Source organism: Epinephelus fuscoguttatus, linkage group LG6 (assembly GCF_011397635.1).
Source record: "Epinephelus fuscoguttatus linkage group LG6, E.fuscoguttatus.final_Chr_v1".
In the NCBI taxonomy this organism is placed as follows: Eukaryota; Metazoa; Chordata; class Actinopteri; order Perciformes; family Serranidae; genus Epinephelus; species Epinephelus fuscoguttatus.
This window is the reverse complement of record NC_064757.1, coordinates 34,991,847-35,011,833: the sequence shown is the minus strand read 5'-3', so window position 1 is coordinate 35,011,833 and position 19,987 is coordinate 34,991,847. Positions and strand designations below refer to the sequence as shown.

Sequence of the window (19,987 nt, the reverse complement as noted above, 5' to 3'; positions counted from 1 at the left end):
TGTTTTTCTCACTTTTTTCGACATGCTATACTATGACGTTTTTATTAGTTTTTTTCAACATGCTATACTATGACATTTTTATTAGTTTTTTTCAACATGCTATAGTGACTTTTTTAGACTTGCTATACTAGATGTTTTATATACGTCACTATACGTACTATACATAAAAAACTGATCAAAACGTCATAGTATACTGTGTCGAAAAAACTGATAAAAATGTCATAATATGGTATGTTGAAAAAAAGTCATAGTATAGCATGTTGAAAAAACTGATAAAAATGTAATAGTATAGCATGTCGAAAAAACTGATGAAAACGTCATAGTATAGAATGTCGAAAAAAGAAAGTATAGCAGGTCGAAAAAACTGATAAAAAGGTCATAGTATGGAATGTCGAAAAAGTCAAAGTATAACGTGGTAAAAACGAATAAAAACGTCATAGCATACTATGTCGAAAAAAGTCAATGTAGCATGTCGAAAAAACTGATAAAAACATCATAGATTAGCATGTCGAAAAAAATGATGAAAACGTCACAGCATAGTATGTCTAGAAAAGTCAAAGTATAGCAGGTCGAAAAAAACTGATGAAAAGGTCATAGTATAGCATGTTGAAAAAAGTTATAGTATAGCATGTCAAAAAAACTGATCAAAACGTCATAGGATAGCATGTTGAAAAAAGTTATAGTATAGCATGTCGAAAAAAACTGATAAAAACGTCACAGTATCCGAAGTTGAAAAAAGTCATAGTATAGCATATCGAAAAAACACAAAAACATCATAGTATGGCACGTCGAAAAAACTGATCAAAACATCATAGTATAGCATGTCAAAAAAAGTCATAGTATAGCATGTCGAAAAAACACAAAAACGTCATAGTATAGCATGTCGAAAAAAGTCAAAGTATAGCAGGTCGAAAAAAATTGACAAAAAGGTCATAGTATAGTGTGTCGATAAACCTGATAAAAACGTCATAGTATAGCATGTTGAAAAAACACAAAAACTTAATAGTATGGTATGTTGAAAAAACTGATAAAAACGTCACAGTATAGCATGTCGAAAAAACGGATTAAAACGTCAGAGTATAACATGTCGAAAAAACTGACAAAAACTTAATAGTAGAGCATGTCAAAAAACACAAAAACGTCATAGTATAGTATGTTGAAAAAATTGATAAAAACATCATAATGTAGTATGTCGAAAAAAGTCATAGTATAGCATGTTGAAAAAACTGACAAAAACGTCATAGTATAGCATGTCGAAAAAAAACACAAAAACTTAATAGTATGGTATGTTGAAAAAAACTGATAAAAACGTCATAGTATAGTATGTCAAAAAAACTGATAAAAACGTCACAGTATAGCATGTCGAAAAAACTGATTAAAACGTCATAGTATAACATGTCGAAAAACCTGACAAAAACGTCATAGTATAGCATGTTGAAAAAACACAAAAAGTTCATCGCATAGTATGTTGAAAAATTTGATAAAAACGTCATAATGTAGTATGTCGAAAAAACTGCTAAAAAGGTCATAATGTAGTATGTTGAAAAAAGTCATAGTATAGCATGTCGAAAAACCTGATAAAAATGTCCTAGTATAGTGTGTCGAAAAACCTGATAAAAAGGTCATATTATAGCATGTCGAAAAAACACAAAAATGTCATAGTATAGCATGTCGAAAAAACGGATAAAATCGTCATAGTATAGCATGTCGAAAAAAACTGATAAAAATGTCATAGTATAGCATGTCGAAAAACCTGATAAAAATGTCCTAGTATAGTGTGTCGAAAAACCTGATAAAAAGGTCATATTATAGCATGTCGAAAAAACACAAAAATGTCATAGTATAGCATGTCGAAAAAACTGATAAAATCGTCATAGTATAGCATGTCGAAAAAACCTGATAAAAATGTCCTAGTATAGTGTGTCGAAAAACCTGATAAAAAGGTCATATTATAGCATGTCGAAAAAACACAAAAATGTCATAGTATAGCATGTCGAAAAAACTGATAAAATCGTCATAGTATAGCATGTCGAAAAAAACTGATAAAAATGTCATAGTATAGCGTGTTAAAAAAAAACTGATAAAAATGTCATAGTACAGCATGTCGAAAAAAACTGATAAAAATGTCATAGTATAGCATGTTAAAAAAACAAAAACGTCATAGTATAGTATGTTGAAAAAACTGATAAAAACGTCATAGTGCAGCATGTCGAAAAAAACTGATAAAAATGTCAGTATAGCATGTTAAAAAAACAAAAACGTCATAGTATAGTATGTTGAAAAAACTGATAAAAACGTCACAGTATAGCATGTCAAAAAAAACACAAAAACGTCATAGTATAGTATGTTGAAAAAACTGATAAAAACGTCACAGTCTAGCATGTCGAAAAAAACTGATAAAAATGTCATAGTATAGTATGTTGAAAAAACTGACAAAAACGTCATAGTATAGCATGTCGAAAAAAACTGATAAAAATGTCATAGTATAGCATGTTAAAAAAAACAAAAACGTCATAGTATAGTATGTTGAAAAAACTGATAAAAACGTCACAGTATAGCATGTCAAAAAAACAAAAACGTCATAGTATAGCATGTTGAAAAAACTGATAAAAACGTCACAGTATAGCATGTCAAAAAAACACAAAAACGTCATAGTATAGCATGTTGAAAAAACTGATAAAAACGTCACAGTATAGCATGTCAAAAAAACACAAAAACGTCATAGTATAGTATGTTGAAAAACTGATAAAAACGTCACAGTCTAGCATGTCAAAAAACACAAAAACGTCATAGTATAGGATGTTGAAAAAACTGATAAAAACGTCACAGTATAGCATGTCAAAAAAACAAAAACGTCATAGTATAGTATGTTGAAAAAACTGATAAAAACGTCACAGTATAGCATGTCAAAAAAACACAAAAACGTCATAGTATAGCATGTTGAAAAAACTGATAAAAACGTCACAGTATAGCATGTCAAAAAAAACACAAAAACGTCATAGTATAGTATGTTGAAAAAACTGATAAAAACGTCACAGTCTAGCATGTCAAAAAACACAAAAATGTCATAGTATAGTATGTTGAAAAAACTGATAAAAACGTCACAGTATAGCATGTCAAAAAAACACAAAAACGTCATAGTATAGTATGTTGAAAAAACTGATAAAAACGTCACAGTCTAGCATGTCAAAAAACACAAAAACGTCATAGTATAGCATGTTGAAAAAACTGATAAAAACGTCATAGTATAGCATGTCGAAAAAATCTGATAAAAATGTCATAGTATAGCATGTCAAAAAAACACAAAAACGTCATAGTATAGTATGTTGAAAAAACTGATAAAAACGTCACAGTCTAGCATGTCAAAAAACACAAAAACGTCATAGTATAGGATGTTGAAAAAACTGATAAAAACGTCATAGTATAGCATGTTAAAAAAAACACAAAAATGTCATAGTATAGTATGTTGAAAAAACTGATAAAAACGTCACAGTATAGCATGTCAAAAAAACACAAAAACGTCATAGTATAGTATGTTGAAAAAACTGATAAAAACATCACAGTATAGCATGTCAAAAAAACACAAAAACGTCATAGTATAGTATGTTGAAAAAACTGATAAAAACGTCACAGTATAGCATGTCAAAAAAACACAAAAACGTCATAGTATAGTATGTTGAAAAAACTGATAAAAACGTCACAGTATAGCATGTCAAAAAAACACAAAAACGTCATAGTATAGCATGTTGAAAAAATGATTAAAACATCATAGTATAGCATGTCGAAAAAACTGACAAAAACATCATAGTCTAGCATGTCGGAAAAAAACACAAAAACTTCATCGTATAGTATGTTGAAAAAACTGATAAAAACGTCATAATGTAGTATGTCGAAAAAAGTCATAGTATAGCATGTCGAAAAAACACAAAAACGTCATAGTATAGCATGTCGAAAAAAACCACAAAAACGTCATAGTATAGCATGTCGAAAAAACCACAAAAACGTCATAGTATAGCATGTCGAGAAAAAAACTGATAAAAATTTCACCCTATAGCAAGTCTAGAAACTGAGGGAGGACCACCGCTCAACCCAGCCAAGTCTTGGTTAAGGTGCTGGAAAAACAACTAAAAAGACCACAATGAAAAAAAATTCAGTGAATTCACATGATGTTGTGTTGATGTGAATTTTAGTGCAAATTTAAGTGTGTGAGTCAAAAAAAGTCAATATAGTAATATATATATATATATATATATATATATATATATATATTTATATATATATATTTTTTTTTTTTTATCAGTTTTTTTCAACATGCTATACTATGACTTTTTTCAACATACTACATTATGATGTTTTTATTAGTTTTCTAACATACAGTTTTATAACATACTAAACTGATTTGTTTTTATCATAAAATACTATGATTTTTTTTAACACACTGTACTATGACTATGACTTTTTTTAACATACTATACTATGACTTTTTTCATCATACTCTATGATGACCCTTTTTAAATTATAAAACACAATATATCATAGTTTAGCACGAGATTTTTTTTTATCAATACTATGACTATTTTTATCATACTATATTATGATTTGTTTTATCATACTATACTATGACATTTTTTTTTAACATACTATACATGACGTTTTTTGAGAACAATAATTACAATAGTTGCAAAATTATTTTCTTTTGATCATTTAACATTAATGCTCCAACACAAAGTATTAAGCCATGTGGAACAAACTTAGTGTGAGGGCTTATACTGATTCGATAATTAGGGTGCAAAAGTGTTCTTCAACTCCTGAGGAATTTGTACAGCACATACCTCAGATTCCTAAAAGCCACTAATAATATTCTCATCCTGGTATCAGTGTCATGTTGTGTTGGGCAGCTCCTGAGAGTTTGAGCCAGCTGTAAGAGACTTGTATCTAGCTTTGGGAGTGCTCAAGGCAGATAAGATAAAAGATAGAGATGAAAATGAAGTAAAGACATGTGAGACGTGTTTAAAACCATCAGTGCATATAGCACAAATATAGCATTTTGAACTTAACAAGGACTAACAAGAGATTTCATATATTCAGACAAAACCTGAAAAGAGAAAGCAGAAAAAAGGGTGGAGCGGGCTGTACGTATGAAAACTAATATTACAGTACTAAAGGAACAACAAAAGTGATCTGGATCTCAAGTTATCTTTCAAATATCAATAAGAAAATTCACATTTGAAGTGGTTAAAAGTTACCAAACCTTATTTTATTTGAGTATTTCATCTCTTTAGTCTCTATTACATAAAAGGAACTAATTTGATTTGACAGGATTCATATTTTTAAAAAAGTAATAAAAGCTACACCAGGACTTGTGACAGCACAATATGCCCTCAAAGAGCCACTCATACTATCAACATACCAGTCACACAGAAAACCAACACTTAAGTTATCACACCAGTTATTTACAGCTGAAGAGTTACCATGGCTCCCCACTGCGGCTTGACCCACATACTGTTTACAGTGCTGATGATATGCGGGAGTCCCTGAGCTTGACAAAAAGTAACAGAACAATAACATTTCTGCTCCTTCTGAAAATGCATTACTCAGACGTCTCCTGTAGTGCTGACAACTTGTTAGAAAGTCAACAGGCTCCATTATGAGGACAAAAACAAACATTCATATGGCTGGTTCTTTCAAAACTTATCTGTTATGCATACTGTGAAAACACATACAGGATCGGTCTGGTGATATTCTGTGTCTCTTATTGCCAACAAATCACATGGAAAGACTAAAATCAACAATAATATAACAAGTATTACCTGATATATCTTATTTTTCGATGTCATAGAGCTCCATTGTTTTCTAAATAAAACTATTAAAAATAAACCAATGAGGAAAATTCTCACACTGTGTAAAATGTTCCTTCATTAAACACAGCTAATGAAGTCTATTTTGAGTTTGTCCCATAAACATCGTCCTGCTGCTGTAAAAACACAGACTGTGACGATCAGTGTTTAACATGAAAACTACTGCATGTGACATTTTAAAAGGACAGTTCACCTCAAAATAAATCAAATATATACATTTTTTCCCTCTTAACTGTGGTGCTATTTATCAGTCTAGATTGTTTTGGTGTTAGTTGCAGAGTGTTGGAGAAATCAGCTATAGAGATGTCTGCTTTCTCTCAAATATAATGGAACTAGTTGGCACTTGGCTTGTGGTGCTCAAAGTGCCAAAAAAAATTATTTGAAAAATCCATTATGACCCCAGTACTCACAATAATCCACAGACCTTGTTGTGAGCAGTTTCATGAAGGAAGAATTTTCTGTCTACCAAATTACACACGCCAACTGCATCAGAAGGAAGTGTACATCTACCTAGCAAAACTGAGCTAGCTAATGTTACAGCTCAGCCAAGGACACCATTAATGTTTCATTCTTGTGCTGTCACCAGTGCAAGCCTCTCGTCCATGAGTAGATGCACGCCTTTCTCTGAGTTTCGATAGGAAAAGACTCAGGAGGAAACAGTAACTACATGAAACGGCTAAGGTCTGTGGATTATCTTGAGTAACTGGTTCATGATTTCTGTAAAGAGACATTGCTGTTGAATGCTTTGTTTTTGTGTTGTACTTTGAGCACCACAAGCTGGGTGCAATCTAGTTCCATTATATTAGAGTGAAAGCAGACACGTCTATGGCCGATATCCCCAAACAATCTAGATTCTAGATTGATAAGTAGCACTACAGACAAGACAAAAAATATATATTGCTGATCTTGGGGTGAACTCTTCCTTTAAGGACACAGCTATAGTATGAGTCTGAGCCTGTCTGCTGCATTGTTACAGAGTTAACGCTCAGAAGTCTGGCTGTCAGCCAGTGAATTTGTTCAGATTCTGAGGTCCTTCAGGGCAAAAAGAAACGTTTGGATCCTGCAGACTGTCAACAGCTTGCAATGTAAACACTTATGGTCACAAACATTTACAGAACAAAATGTATAATTGCATGCTGTCAAAAACGTACAGGATCCCATTTCTGTTTGTCCTTGGAGTGTCTTTGTGATGCATGTGTTTAACATGTAAGACTTTATGGTTTAAAAAAAAAAAAAAAAAGAAAGAAGCAGGATTTGATTTAGTGTCTCCTTACAAAGCTTAAGTCAGAGGCATTTGAAAGATTTCCCCAGAAAAAAGGAAAATGTTTGGTGCTATATGTCACATGACAGACTTAAAACGTAATCAGCGCACACCAGAGTGTTTCGTGGTTACAACCTTTTCTTTTTTGCTATTGGCTGCAAACTTAAACACAGAGCAGTTTCAAAAATATCCAGAGGGTGTTTTGACCTGTGAAAAATACTGCCACGCAGAGATGGAAAACCTGTCTGTGCCCTTTCAGTCCCAGATCGGGTTCATGATCTAAAACCGCATCCCAACACAAACTCGGTTGAACCACTTAGCATTTTGCATGTGATCAAACACTAAACAAGTTTTTCTGGCACCTCGGGTTGATCATCTGATTAAAAAAATCCTTGTGTAACAGAGTCTCACTTGACTATTCCTGCCTCAGAGTCGTCCTGCATGATCACCTGATGAGCTTGCCTCCACTGATTTCCTCCTCTGAATGAGGCGGTCGACCACCACGACGAACACTGCAGATGAGATGAGGCAGAGGCCTGAGAGGTAGAAGGCGGCGCTGTAGTCATTTGTCTGGTCCACCAGCCAGCCTGTACAAGAGATACAGAAGAACAAGGAACACACGATCACAGTGTGCCAGAGCTGATGAATAAATGATGACACGCATCTATTTCCTCAGGAGAGTGCAGACCTGCAGTGACAAGTCTGCGCCATTTCACTGAGGAAAACATTATGGAGTGCTGCATTGGGTCAAGACACTGTGTGGGTGATCGTAAACAATCAGTCTGTCTCTACACTAAAACCACTGGATGTTGTGAGTCTATGAGCCCTAAGGTTCATAACAGGTGATCTTACAGCACCCATCACTGCCACTTTAACCGAAAGGTTGGCTGGCAAGCAGTTGGCTGTGAGGCGGGAACAGCATTAGTGTTTGTTCTTTTACAAAGCTTCGACGCAGATGCTTCCACCCTATATTTATCCCTTTTAACTCTGACCTCACATGATCATGGCACTCGTTCACAGAACAGGTTGTTACTTCACACTCCCTTAATCAGACATGAACCAGGAAGAATGACATTATCTTACAGAGCTCCTTATACATGGAATAATCTGCAAAAGACCTTAAACTTGGACACTCCGTCACCTTTATGGCTGTTTAAATGCCTTATTTCACATCTTGTTTTTATTGAGTGTAAATGCTTTTAACTATACATCTACACCTTAACACACCTTAACAAGTAACCTGAACCTGTTTATCACGCTGCGTTTCTACTTTCGTGATCATTTATGCTATTGTTGTTTTGTATAATTACTTTTGTTTTATTTAATACGCATGGTGGTTCATGTTTGCTTATTGGTTGTTTTTAATGTCTTTGTTCATGCTCAGCATCACTGAAACTGAGGGTCTCCATCAGTTGATTTCCTTAGTCTTAAATAAAGGTTTGAATGAATGAATGAATGAATAAATGAAGTTTGAGTCTGTTTAAGTAAACTAATTATTCCAGTACATGTTATTCCTTTTCCTTGTGCTGCAAGTCATTTTCTAAGGATAGGAGTCACTTTGATAAATGGTAACTTGTCTCTTTTTGGAACGAAATAAGCTTTGATCATACCATCAACGAAAAGAGATTCTGTTATTCACAAAAACAGAAAGTAATGATTATATGACATCAATGACATAAACCACACTTTTAGCACTTTCTGATGAACTGCAGAAATGGCTGTAATATTGCATTGACTCAAATATCAAAAAACAACCTGCACAAAAGAGACTAAGAGCAGGATTCTCAAAGTTTTGATGATGACTAAGCGCCACTTTGATTGCTAACTATCTATTAGCGTAATTCCTGTGATACTTCCCATGCAACCAGTGGCTTTTTCAGTTTGACAGACGCCATGTGCCTGCAGCCGCACTTTGAGAAGCTATGTTGTACAGCCACACCAGCAGCTCTGTGAGGCTGTGCTGAGGTGCAGCAGTGCTTTAAGCTTAACGGTAATGGCAGCATGCCAAAATGCTCTCAATGACAATACTCACATGCTGACGGCAGGTCGAAGTTCACTATTTCATCTTAGTTTAGTTTGTCAGTGTCACTACTTTTGCAGGAATTTGTTGACAAATTAAAGTGTTGGACAAAGTAAAATTTTGATGCAGGATAAAATATTAAAAGATCTCCTGAGTAATTAAAATTCATCCTGTGAGAGATATGAATGTGTTATCAAATTCAAAGACGGCCCATCCAATATTCCAGTCTAGGCCGACAGACCGACACTGCCCATCATAATTTCACACTGCTCGCACGGCTGAAACATGCAGGTGACAAACTAATATGTGTCAGGTCACAGTCAGTGAAGATTAATGTCTGTTTTTCTGAATTCACCTGGAGCTAAAAGATCCATTAACTATGCACACTGGCCGGTCAGTCTCGTACAACAATGATGACAATGTTCAGGGAAAGTTCAGTTGGTTCAGTTTCTTTATGTCAGCAAATCCTGCTGGAAATCTTTCCTCTCTAAACCTGAGTGTGTTACATCTGAGCACAAAGCATTAAATGTAGATGGTGTAGGAGCCAGAATCTGTATCTATCCTTCATTGTTTAATATTTGTTTAGGCTGCAAACATTCCTTACCTTAATTTGGTGTCCTTATGATTGGTAGGACTGTTTGGCTTTCTGTTAGACTGCCTTTTGAGTATCCTGTTTGATTCGCCGACCCTCTTCGCTCGCTATCAAATGCTCTCCCTCAACTGACATTTTTAAGACAAATCTTAAAATGCACGTTTTCAATGGCCTTGGGTTGTCTGAAGAGATTTTAATATTTTAGTATTTTATAATCTTTTTTTGCATATGTAACTGTTCGTACTGCTGTTATTCTGTTTTATCTTTGTGTACGTATTTTATTGCTACATATTTGTGTGTCATTCTTCAAATTTGTACAGCACTTTGGTCAACTGCAGTTGTTTTTAAATGTGCTATATGAATAAACTTAATTTGATTTGATTTAATTAGATTTGACGGAGACCTAGAGTCGTTGAGTTAGACTGCCTATGCTTAAAGAATACATATGGAGATTGTTTCACCTGAAGTCTGAGTGCCTTGGTTGTTTTTTCCATAGTTGTCTGCATTAATTTGAGACTTCTGGGATCTTCAACTTTGACCTACCTCACCAAAGAGCACCTGTTGGACCAGACATCACAGCCAAGTAGTGCTTCCTTCCTTCTATGTAGCCTATCCTGTTTCTACTTTTGCCCTGTCTGTCAAACACCTTTGTAAACTCTGTTTTTACCTGACAATCTAAACACGGACTGCTCACCTGCAGCAGGTGGACCGATGAAGCCACCGATGCTCCTGAAAAGCATAAAGAGCCCCAGTCCACTGTCGAATCCCTCCAGGGTTACAATGTCCACGATGGAGGTGACGTGAATGGCCACCACACAGCCGAACAGGAATCCGTAGAGCGAGGCAAAGACCAAGATGACCCAGAAGTTGTGGCTGACAGGCAGCAGCAGAAGAACCACCCCCAGCAGAGTTGCCACCATGGTGAGCAGCTGCAGGTTCCTCAGCAGCCTCATGTTGGCTATCCACCCACAGAGCAGCCTCCCCACCAGGTCCGCAGATGCCAGGACGGAGAGGATCAAGGCTGGCCAGTACTGATCCATCCCCAAACTGTTGGCAAAAGGCACTAGGAAGAGAGGTGGGATGAAAAACCCTGCCGCCGCAAAGATGGCAAACAGGATGTAGAAGAGTAGTTCAGGTTTTCTCATCAGGGAGAATTGGAAGATAATCTTCCTCTTTGGTGGGAGCACAGCGGCGTTGCCTTCTAGATTGTCTTTGGTTTCCTGTATCGGGCTCTGGACTGTTGGCAACGGTCTCATAAGAGCGCCACAGACACACAAGTTGAGCTGAAGGCCTCCGATGATGAGCAGAGAACCCTGCCAGCCGTATCTCTCAATCAGCCACTGGAAGAAGGGGCTGAACAAGACAGCGAAAACACACTCCCCTGAGCTGGCGATGGCGTAGGCGATGGGGCGCCACCGTACAAAGTAGTGGCTCACCATGCTGTTGGCAGGGATCCACGCGAAGCAAATGCCCGTCCCTGGAAACACAAGATGGAAACCTTTAACCATCTAATTTCTTTTAGGAAGACTGGGGTCCTTTAATAATCTATTAAAGGGACAGTTCACCTAAAAATCAAAAATACATATTTTCCCCCTCACCTCTGGTGCTATCTATCAATCTAGATTGTTTTGGTTTGAGTTGCAGAGTGTTTGAGATATCGGCCATAGAGATGTCTGCCTTGTCTGTGATATAATAGAACTAAATGGAACGTAGCTTGTGGTGCTAAAACCCCCAAAAATACATTTGATAAACTCAACATCAGTGTCTCTTTCCAGAAATCATGACCTGGTTACTCAAGATAATCCACAGACCTTGTTGTGAGCAGTTTAATGAAGGAACTATTTTCTTTCTACTGAACTACACCCGCCAACCATATTACAGGAAGCGTGCATCTACTGCTAGCTCACTTAGCACTGCTGATCTAGCTAACATTACAGCTCAGCCAAGGATGCCATTAATGTTCACCCCCTGTGCTGTTACAAGCACAAGCCTCTCATCCATTGAAGAGATGCATGCTTCCTTCTTAACAATGAAAGAAAATGATTCCTACTAGTGTTGTCAAAAATATTGTTTCATTGATGCATATTGATTCTGAACATTTGAAATGGTTTCAATACTCATTTCCCTGCTGTTGCCAGTGAAAGGTGGGTGTGCCCTTTTGTTCCTGTGAAAGTAGTAGTAGCAGATACTACTTTCCCACTCAAGAATTCCCTCCAACAGCGAGTTGACAAACACAGCCTTGTTATATTTATCTTTTAATATATATATTTTTTTATTCTAAGTCCTCAATATCAATTTATTTTCTGTGGTATTATGAATTCCCCCACCCTTTTGCACATGAGATGGGTGGAGCAGTTTCCATTTAAACTCAATGTTGTAAGAAATGGTCTTGAACACTCTTGACGAAGGTCCAGGAAGACCCAAACATTAGTGTTATTAATAAATTGTGAAGCTGAGCAAGAGCAGTTTGCAGGTTTTTTTGTTCAAAGATTTTCTTTGGTATCAAAAATGGTATTGAACATGAATATTTTTTAAGGTATTATATCGAAGTTAGAAATTCCAGCATTGTGACAGTTCCTACATGAAACTGCTCACAACAAGGTCTGTGGATTATGTTGAGAAACTGGGTCATGATTCCTGGAAAGAGACATTGCTGTTGAACCTCTCAAATATAATTTTTTTGCTGCTTGAGCACCACAAGCAAAGTGTCATCTAGTTCCATTATTTTCAAGAGACGGCAGACATCTCTATGGCAGATATCTCCAACAATCGGCAACTCACACCAAAACAATCTAGACTGATACACAGCACTACAGGTAAGAGGAAAGGTATGTTATTTTGATTTTGGTGTGAACCTTCCCTTCAACCAAACAAAGTGGTCACCTTTAAACCACCCAGCTACAAAAATATTTTGTGCCATATGGGTATAAAAATGCCACTAAAAGAATCTGATTTCTGTGGAAGAATTACTAGGTGAAAACAGGTGACATACGTATCAGAGCTGCAGCTAACTATTATTTTCATTACAGATTATCAGGTTGATTATTTTCCCAGTGAAATACTTAACTGTTTTGTCTAAGACTTGTCAGACTAAAAGTAAAAAATGCTGATTACAATTTCCCAGAGGCCAAGGTGTCATCAAAATGCTTACTGTAACCGTCCAAACCCTGAACATTTTCAGTATATTATCATTTAGTTCAAATCCTCACACAGCACTTGACCAGCTTTATGTACTATGTGCCCCATGATTTGTCCCAGTTAAAGCACAAGCTGCAGCATTCTGCACTAGTTGAAGCCGAGCTACTGAGGATTTACTGAGGCATGTAAACAGAGCTTTACAGTAGGCGAGTTGCCAGAATACAAAAGCATAAATAAGCTTTTCTAGGTCAGGAAAAGACACAGCTGATTAGATTTTGATAATATTTCTTAGGTGGAAGTAGCAGGATTTAATTAGATTATTGACATGTGGTTCAAAGTTCAACTGAGAATCAAAAGTGATGCCTAAATTTCTCGCTGTAGATTTTATATTATTTGCCAGAGGACCAATAAAAGGATTGAAATTCCGTTGCTAGGTGATCAGGGCCAAAGATGATCACTTCTGTCTTGATAATAAAGTGATATCAAATCAAATTCAAATGTCAGACAATCTAAAATTATTTTAAAAAAGCCTAAAAGTCAGAGAACAATGAATGCCATGACTAAATGGCCCAACAAGTGTCTCAGAACACCAAAATAAGTAAAAAGAAAAAATGTGGTAATGATTCCTGAGGTCCACAGTGCGTCCTGAGTGTGTTACCTTGCAGGATGCCCATGGTGAGGTAGAGGCACGGCAAACCGAGGTCCAAAGACGCCATCAACATCCCCGTGGCAGACAGCAGACCTCCGACTATGATGACCACCCTCTGAGAAAACCGTAAGGTCAGTGCACTGGCCAGTGGAGCTGAGGAGGAAATGAAAACACCACTATCAAAAAAATCTGGAGTACAAAAAAATAAAAAATAAAAATCCAACCGTGTCTTTACCTCCGAGATGAAACATGGCAATGGTAGTGGAGGTGACCCATGACGTGGTGCTGGTCAGGACTCCAAAGTGACTCTGGATGTCCAGAAAGAAGAGGCCGAAGTTCTTGAGGACGGCACCAGTGAGGCCCATGATGAAAAAGGCCGACATGACCACCACCCAGCCATAACCTCCGTCAGGGGGTCTCCTGGACCTCATCTCTGCTGCTGCTCTGCAGGCCGCTCTCCTGCCTGTGCTGAATGATTGTCGTGCAACAGTGATGGAGCTCAAAGGCTCAGTGGTAGGTGGAGCTTATGAAAATGAGCATGCTAAACACACACAGATTGCTAATACAGATCAAACCTCTGATCAGCTAAACATCATCTTCCTGTTTTCAGTTTAAAAAAAAAATAAAGTTCTGTTGGCTTTAATATATAGTCCTTTAAAAGTGCACCAAAAAGTGGACCAATAGAAAAGGGACTCAGTTCATTTTGTGTTCACATTGTCAGTTCATTTCAAAGAGGACTCGGTTCTCTTTCTGGTCAACTTCAGCTCTGATGTGGCCTCAGTCCTCTCTCTGTTCACACTATATCGATGTAGTTTTGTTTTTCCTTTGACGTGGCACTGCAGAGCGGTTATGAAGCCCCTCACTTTCAGATGAACTTAAAATTGGAGGAAAACCTCAGTGTTGCTGTGCTGTAGACTGTTGCCATTTGACGTATTCTACATTCCACATCTGACGACGTGCAGTATCTTTCATGGACCAAGACTCCACGACTGGCATCCTTGTAAGTGTCACAGGCTGACGTGGTTTTGTCTGTCTTTTCAGGTGTTCCAGTGCAATAACATGCGAACTACAGGGCTAAATACAATGGCAAATAGCAAAGTGATCCTTTGTTTTCACAGTGCACAGGTTGAGTGAACCACAGAGGGGTCTGAGCTGTCTTCAAGTGTTCACATGTGCGCAAAAAATGTCCCTGCTTTGAGTCCGTTTAGAGGGCTGAAAAGGACCCTAAAAGAGATTTAGGGTATTTTTACACTTGGTCCTTTTAGCTTCAAGTCCACAGTGTGGTTCACTTAACCTGTGCACTGTGAACACAAGGCGCTTCAGGTTCACTTTGCTCTTTGCAATTGTATTTAGCCCTCTAGATCACATGCTGTTGCCCTGGGACGCTTGAAAAAACAGGCGAAACTGTGTTGGACTGTAATGCTTGCAAGGACGCAGGATGGGGAGTAGTTTGGTCCACAGAAGGTACCACACGTCTCCCGATGTCGAATGTAGAATACATCAAACGGCAACAGTCTACAGCACAGAAACACTAAGGTTCTCCTCCAATTTTAAGTTCATCTGAAAGTGAGAGGCTTCATAACTGCACTGCAGTGCCACGTCAAAGGAAAAACAAAACTATGTAGACTCTAGCGTGAACAGAAAGAGGACTGAGGGCCCAATCAGAGCTGAGGTTGACCATAAGAGAAAGTCTTTTTCCAAATGGACTGACAATGTGAACACAAAAAGAACTGAGTCCCTTTTCTGTTGGTCCACTTTTTGGTGCACTTTAAGAGGACTGAGTTTGGTTTGTTTTAAAAGAACTCTATGTGAAAACACCATTAAAGGAATACTTCAGCCCCTAAACGACATTTGTAAATCAATTACTCAACTCATGTTACGCTGACTTTATAAGGAAAACTTTTTTTTCCCCATGCCTCCATGGTGAATGAAGAATCAAAAAAACTGAGAACATTTCCTAATGAATTGATGTCATAGGTGCTTTAAACAGCAAAATTAAATTAAATCACATGTTTACAAACTCTCACATGACTTGTACAGTATAATCCAAGTCTCATTTATCCATTTGTTTGCTCAGTTTTTCCCCCAACAAACAGCCCTTTCTGCTGGGGAACTGAGCTTAAACTTAAACTTATCTATGCCATCTTCAAAGCCAAACTTCAGTGACAAAAACCTTATCTTTCACACAGGAGCTGCTGGTCTATCATTGCCTCCATCAGTAAGTTTAAATACTAACTAACCCTTTAAAAACACCAAAGTTTTTAAGTGTTGTTAGAGTCTGTAAACAGATGTTTTGATAAAGTTTTGCTGTTGTTAAATGCGGCCATCCATGCCTTTCATCAAGACTTCCCTCTGTTTTTGGATTCTTTGTTGACCATGGAGGGGGGGCTGAGAGCAAAAAGTCTTCCTCACAGATTCAATGAAACAGGGAGTGGTTAATTGATTAACAAATGGTCCTTTGTGGGCTGAAGTATTCCTTTGATGTCTTAAGCATTTTGTAAGACTAAAAATACCACTGACAGGAAAAAGTACTCTAATTTTTGACTAAAAAGAACTAATAGTTTAATGTGGAAATACTCACTTACAAGTAAAAGTCCTGCATTTAAAATCCTACATCCTACTTATTATCACCTAAATAACTCAAGGTATTAAAACTAGAAGAGCTGGCTCTGCAGTAACATGTCTTCTGTGACTGATGATGACATCATTAGATTGTTAACAGTTATTTAAATGAAACCATCAAGGAAGTCCAGGTGCATCATTATTTGCTGATAAGTTAACACACATTTGAAAATGTTTTTTGAGGAGGGGTCTCAAGCCAAAATGGTGGGAACTTCTTATTCTCCACAATAGTGACTGCAGAAAAAGTTTACAACGAAAAGGCTCTAAAAATGTAGCGGAATGATGCATCAATGCATTTCCAGTACTTATTGACATAAAGGGTCTCAGTGAAGTATGTGCAGTGTCACACGTTTAGTGTTAATTGTCACGAGACCAGAGCTGTTTACTTCTTGGTTGCACCATGAGACGAGGATGGCTGCATCAAAGCTCCCAAACAAAAGTTTTTAGGTTCACATGTGGGAAATTATGCAAGCAGATCATGACAGAACAATACCATCAGTGATTAGAAGCTATGACCTCCCCCTCCGGCCTGTTCTTATTCAGAAGTCGACAAATCCCGCCGCTTTGTCAATGGTTTTGGCGTCAAACACATGATGCCTAAAGCCACCTGACGCGTCAGAGGAAGACCGATGTTGGTTGTCACATGGGTTGGTTGAGGGCGCTGTGACACTATGTTGATATCAAACAGTTGGCCTGACATCCTGCTCAAAGCCTGTAGGTTATTAGTAATTTAAAAATCAAGCACTTATTAAAAAGTTGAAGGTAATAGCTTTGATTTGGTCAACCTTTAGCTTAAACTGTTCGTCAAGAGGTCAGCTGGGGTCGGCTATCACGTCACGTGTGACAATTCAGAAAGACAATTGGTATGACAGACATGTTGTAAGTCCACACGTTCTCAAGTGTTTCTGATAAACACACACACAATGTTAGTTTAGTTCTTCATCTAAACAGTAACATACTTCAACTTTGGCTGTTTGACATTTTAACAGAAGTTCCTAGTCATATTGTGATGAAGATTAATCTGTTCCAGTCTAACTGTTTCATTTAATGTTATATTCATTATGAATTGTGAGGCTAGATTTTTTAAGCACTGTAAATTCCTTCATTTTACTCTTTAATTACAGAGGATATTTCAAACAAACAATCAGCTTGTTCAAATTCATGGTTCAAACACAAGGGGCACCGACGAGGACTATTGTGGAGGTGGTATTCTTTTCAAAACTTATTTGGTGTTTCTATCTTAAAAAACTAAAAAGTTATCCATTTTTTTAAATCTCTTTTTTTCTGAAACCCCATTGATATCAATAGGATACCAACCCCATCACAGGGTCAGTTGTCTTACTTCTTGTTACAATAAGATGTAAAAATGCCAAGAATGTAAGCTTTCATTTAATGTGGGAATCACTGCTGAAATTTTTTTTTGATGATGAGCAGTTCACACAAGAGTAAAAAGTGTGACAACCAACCCTGGTCTCCCCTATGTAAAGCAAATATCAGGGCAGTAAGAAACGCTGCTGTTACTGAAGTAATGTAAGAGGCAGGAAAGTCCATATAGGGTTGGTGGACGGGTTAACAAGCCTTGGACTTTCATCTCAGAGCCCAGTGTTTGTTCCCCGAATGCCAAAACAAGATGTTTTCTAAAGCTAACCATGTGCTTTTGTTGACATCCCAGTATTGGCAGCATGTCCTGGAGCATAAACAGCAGACGCACAAGGATTCCTAACATGTCAGGAACGTAAAAGGCCACTGACAAAGCGGTGATATATGTATGTATAAGGCTTTTTGATATGTAAAGTAGTCACTCTGGGCTGTGATGGAGCATTTGAGTGGAGAGTGCCAGTGACAGAGTTTTAATAACTGAGCTGGGATATAAGAATGTTAAAGAAAGCATAGGAGATTATGTTAGTTTGGTCAACAAATGGTAGATACAGCATATTATCCCACCGGTCACAATTGTAACCAACCATAAAACACACTTTCTAACATACGTTATGACAATTTGAAAAAATACTAATTGATTATTTCAAGGGGTTATCAATGATAGATGGATTGGATAGTTTTATGTACGGGAAAAAAGCATCTAGGAATAAAAGACTACAAACACAACTACAATACAACAGCATAAAGTACAGCCTCATAACTTAGGATACCAAACATTTAAGAAGTAGGAGATGAGGTAGGAGACTTAAGGCTGCATTACTGAGGTTCCTCTGCACAATCAAACGGTTTGATCAAATTAAAAACATACTTCACCAACAGATCTGTATAACAAAGACACTAACTCACCTAATGATAAACAACAAAGATAATTTAAATGTCAAGCTTACGTTTCTCCCCGCTACGATGCTTCTCCTGGCGTCCTCCGCATATGTGCTGCTACAATCATGTTTTCCTTCACGGTGAGGTCAAAAACGTCTGGCGCTAAAATGACAGCGCGCTCCTATTCACTGCATTAAAAACATCTGTCACTGTAGATGTTTGCGATCATAAAAGGCCCCATGTATCAGTCTGCTTTATCATTCCGTCTCCTCCGCATGTCCGTGCAGCAGGAGTCCAGCCAGCACACACAGCGGAGCTATATTACACAGTTGACGAAAGAGACGAGCACCGGAAAAGCGTTGCTGCTTCTGGTGAAGCTGCGGTAATGCGCAGCGTGCACACGATCCGGATTTCAAAGTAGAGTATCCACATGGATGTCATTTCTAAATAAAGCTTCCCACAAAGGAGAATGAAACTATCTGTAAAAATGAAAAGGAAATGTTCTTTGTGAAGAGATCGGGCTGTCCTTTTTTACTTTTTATTTTCTGGTCTTATACCTGGATTGTTTTTGGCTGCTTTGAGCTGCGGATGCCCATTTCACCAGGTAATGAAATAAATAAATATATAAAAGGAAAGGAAAGATAAAACACATAATTAAAGTCTTATGACTTACTATAAATAAAAAAATGTTAATGTCATAATTCTTTTTACTTGCTGTTCCTTCAATGTGACTAAAAATTTAACGTTTTGATTCATTATCTCACAGTTTTGATTTAAAAACACATCTTACACCTCATTTTTTTCTCGTAGTAAAAACAGAATATTATCCAATATTTATTTCCATATAACTTAGAAAGAAACCTCTGATTTTGTTATTTTCTTGGGCGGAAATATGTTTCCTATAAAACCAAAAAAGTATAAAAATACAACACACTGCATTTAAATTTGTTGGAGTAGAAGTATAAAGTAACATTAAATAAATTAAAAAATACCCACACTTTGTACTTAGTCCTCAAATACATGTAGGGCTGGGACTGACAACTGATTCAGATTAATCCATTAATTATTTCTTCCATTAATCGAGTCGGTTTTTGGTCTATAAAATATCAGACAATAGTAAAAAATGTCAGTGAGTGTTTCCTAAAGCCTGAGATGACCTAACCTAACAACCTAAAGATCTTCAGTTTACTGTCACAGATGAGTAAAGAAACCAGAAAATATTCACATTTAAGAAGCTGGAATCAGAGGATTTTGACTTCTCAAACTTATTTTTCAAGTATTCATTGTTCTCTTTTCTTTCTTTCTTTGTATTATTTATAAACTTGACCACTCTAGTGTCTGTAAACCAAAGTGCCTCTCAGTGACATTTAAGTCCAGCTGTAAAAGGCAGCTCCGCTCAGCTCGTGGTCTCTGTTACTGCAGTTACATAACATGCTCTGGGTTACTGCAAGGATTAATAATGTATGTGGACTGCAGCTTAAATATGTAATGCATACTTTTACAATTCCCTGAAGTCTTTCTGTTGCAGCATTTCAAACACCTGACTCAACTTAGTGGACAGCATTCTTAAAATGAGTAAAGACACTGA

General features: G+C 37.0%; 1 protein-coding gene across 1 annotated transcript; it reads right to left on the bottom strand.

Moving 5' to 3' along the window:
• Positions 1–5,126: 5,126 nt before the first annotated feature.
• On the bottom strand, positions 5,127–19,957 carry zgc:114041 (uncharacterized protein LOC574425 homolog). Its single transcript, XM_049578426.1, has 5 exons — positions 18,468–19,957; positions 13,754–13,986; positions 13,528–13,671; positions 10,426–11,208; positions 5,127–7,706 (listed from the first exon to the last, which is right to left on the bottom strand). Exons 2-5 carry the CDS (start codon positions 13,947–13,949, stop codon positions 7,546–7,548), a joined length of 1,284 nt encoding a protein of 427 aa, XP_049434383.1. The 5' UTR covers positions 13,950–13,986; positions 18,468–19,957; the 3' UTR covers positions 5,127–7,545.
• Between the last annotated feature and the right edge of the window lie 30 nt (positions 19,958–19,987).